Source organism: Electrona antarctica (genome assembly GCF_951216825.1).
Source record: "Electrona antarctica genome assembly, chromosome: 8".
NCBI lineage: Eukaryota > Metazoa > Chordata > Actinopteri > Myctophiformes > Myctophidae > Electrona > Electrona antarctica.
In genome coordinates, this window is record NC_136789.1 from 1,714,538 (window position 1) to 1,717,666 (window position 3,129).

The 3,129-nt window shown below is 41.5% G+C and overlaps 1 protein-coding gene across 1 annotated transcript; it reads left to right on the forward strand.

Annotated features, from left to right (window-relative positions):
* Nucleotides 1-728: 728 nt before the first annotated feature.
* On the forward strand, nt 729-2,095 carry LOC306927520 (olfactory receptor 52N2-like). Its single transcript, XM_079507281.1, has one exon. The coding sequence runs from the start codon at nt 738-740 to the stop codon at nt 1,686-1,688; it is 951 nt and encodes a 316-aa protein (XP_079363407.1). The 5' UTR covers nt 729-737; the 3' UTR covers nt 1,689-2,095.
* Nucleotides 2,096-3,129: the final 1,034 nt, after the last annotated feature.

A 3,129-nucleotide genomic window follows, 5' to 3' on the forward strand; every position in this document is an offset into this window, starting at 1 on the left:
AATGATGGAGAGGGCCACTTTATTTCCACACTCACTCCAGAGGGCCAGTGACATATTGCATATACTATAGAGCGTCCAGTCCAGGAGTGGTCCAGGAAATAATTCCCCATTCATTTCCCCCATAGGCTTTTCAAAAAGTATTTATTTAAAGACGTTTACGCCGTGGACAAAGCCAACTCGGCTCATGACAAATCATGACAATAAACACAATGTTAAAGAAGAACAAAAAGGCAGGGTACAACACTTTTTGTTTTGTTTTTTGTCCAGGGGTGCCTCAGAATACTTAATCATACTTAATCATAAAACAGGCCAAGGAATAATATTTGGAATTGATCATTGTCACTTCAGTTTAACTACTTACACCCTTATATACAGTACACCAAAGTCTCTTCACCAAAAATACCAGATCTACAGGCTCGCAACATGTCACAGATCTGCTATTTTTGCTGAATGTTCCCCCCAGAATAGGGTTGCTGGCCGGGGTGTAAGTGCTTAAACGCCCAGTATAAAAGTATTTTCCGTCTGTCCTAATGGAAACAAATATTCTCTCCTCCTTGTGAAATAGGACAATATAGGACAAAAGGTGCTATAAAGTAACAATGTAATTCAGGGTTGCCATGGATGAAAAAGTTATTTACAGGAGTGACCCGAGACAAAAATATCTGAGGACCACTGATCTAATTACTACAGCATGCATGTTTGACTATTTTCACCAGGTTTTATGGACCCTCCGCAATATGGACAACCAGACTTTCAGAGAGGATGTCTTATATCGGGAGGGTTTAAAGGTCACCAATGAGTCCTCTCTTCCTGCCTTCATCATCCTACTCGTCCTCTACATCATCATCATCATCTCCAACCTCACCCTGATGGCTCTGATCTTCAAGGAGAGGACCCTCCATCAGCCCATGTACCTGCTCCGCTGCAACATGAGCGTTAATGACATCCTGGGGGCCACCGTTGTCATTCCTCCATTATTGAGCGACATCTTCGTGGTGAACACAGAGCGGTTCGTCAGCTACATAGAGTGTGTCATCCAGGCGTTCTTTGCACATTTGTACGGAAGCACGGCGTACACGGTGCTCATGGTCATGGCCTTTGACAGATACGTGGCCATCTGCAACCCCCTGCGCTACGCCACCATCATGGACAACAGGATGGTGGTGAAGCTGACGCTGTCTGCCTGGGGGGTGACTCTGGTCCTAGTGGGCATCCTGCTAGCCCTGACCATCCGCCTGTCACGCTGCAGGTGGATGATATTCAACCCCTACTGTGACAACGCCTCCTTGTTCAAGCTCTCCTGCCAGAATGTCTTCGTCAATAATATCTATGGTCTGTGCTACACCGTGCTACTCCTAGGCTCCTCCATCGGGAGCACAGCACTCACTTATCTGAAGATCGCTATTGTGTGCTTGAGTGGCAAGAACAAGACCATCAACAGTCGGGCGTTACAGACCTGCACCACCCATCTCGCTGTCTATATCATACTCCTGATTTCGGGTTTCACCATTGTTTTTCTGCACCGTTACCCCCACTGGGCTGATCATAGGAAACTGGCAGGCATTATGGGTCATGTGGTCCCCCCTGTACTCAATCCTGTTATCTATGGGTTGCAGATCAAAGAAATTAGACTCAAGATTACCGGCATGTTTTGTAATAACAAAGTGGCTGCAGCGGATAGGAAATGAGAGCAGCCGGGCATCTGTTAAGTATCTGATGGAAATGTTTACTCAGTCTAATCAGATGCTTGCGCTTCCTGAATACGTGATGTTTTAACAGTACTTGTGTACCGTTAGTACTTGCCGTTAGTGATCTCCCAGCTGATCAATCTAATCGCACGCAAGCTGATTAGATTGTTTGATTGTTTAGAGGAGCTGCTCTCATTTAGTTCATGCATATATTTTACACAATATACTGTATAATTTGTATTTATGTTCATTACATCAAATGTTTAAACATGTATCTGTTTTAAAGTTGTTTCATTGTTTGATTTTTATTTGATTTTAATTTTTTGAGAAACTAATTTATCTGCATGATTTTGAAAAAAGGAAGGCAGTAGTGCAGGCAAATGCAAAAACGCTAAGGGGCTTCTTCACGACCTATATAAAATGAATAAAGAAATAAAGAAATCACAATATCACATCAATTTATTTAGAAATAATTGTTCTGATTATAATACAAAAAGAACAATTGAAATAGTTGTTGCATTTCAGTTATCTCCTAATACCAGAAGTATTAGTCAAGTCAAGTCAAGTCAATTTTATTTATATAGCACATTTAAAAACAACAGCAGTTGACCCAAAGTGCAATCCAGAGAACAGGTAGACCGTAGTCTATCCACAGTGCAATAGTAGAACATGTAATACAATCATAAAACAGGCCAAGGAAACAAAATAACAACAAAAACAAATTACACGTACGGTTCATGTTTCTAATACCAATACATTTATATATTAATACATCACCTATTATCTATTCTATAAATCAAGAATTAATGGGTTGCCTGATTGAATGTATGAATCTTGCCAGCAAAGTGTTTGTTTCATAAAAACCCACCCCTGATGTTATGAGCTAATTCCTTGCAGGTGATTTTTGTGTTGGAGTGTTGGAGTATGGAAGCGCTCGTTTTCAGTAAAGCAACCTCCTGCTGCCTCCTGCATTATGAGTTTAAAGTCGGGCAGGCATTTGAAGTGTTAACTGTGTAAAATAAGAATAAGGAAAGTAGCTGCCCCACTGCATGCAGAGTCTGGGGGTTTGTGGCATTGTAATGAACAGTGGGATCAATAAACATGGTAACTCTTCAATTAAAATAACAATCTCAATTGTGTCTGTCAAACAGCAAGCACACAAAGACAAAACCCAGTTAATCAGTGTAAATGCGACATGACATCCTCTATCGCTCATGATTTCCCTGAACTGCACATACATAAAAGTTTACATTCATCTCAATGAATGAACAAATACACAATATAACACACCGGGCCTGGGCACACCCTGATGAATGCTGGGAAGTCTCTCCTCAGCCACTAACCAACCACCAACAGGGTGCTCAGTATTTTCCAGGCTGGAGAAGGCTGTAATACACATGGTGAAGTGGCAAGATGGGTTGGATTAGGTTGAATATATTAT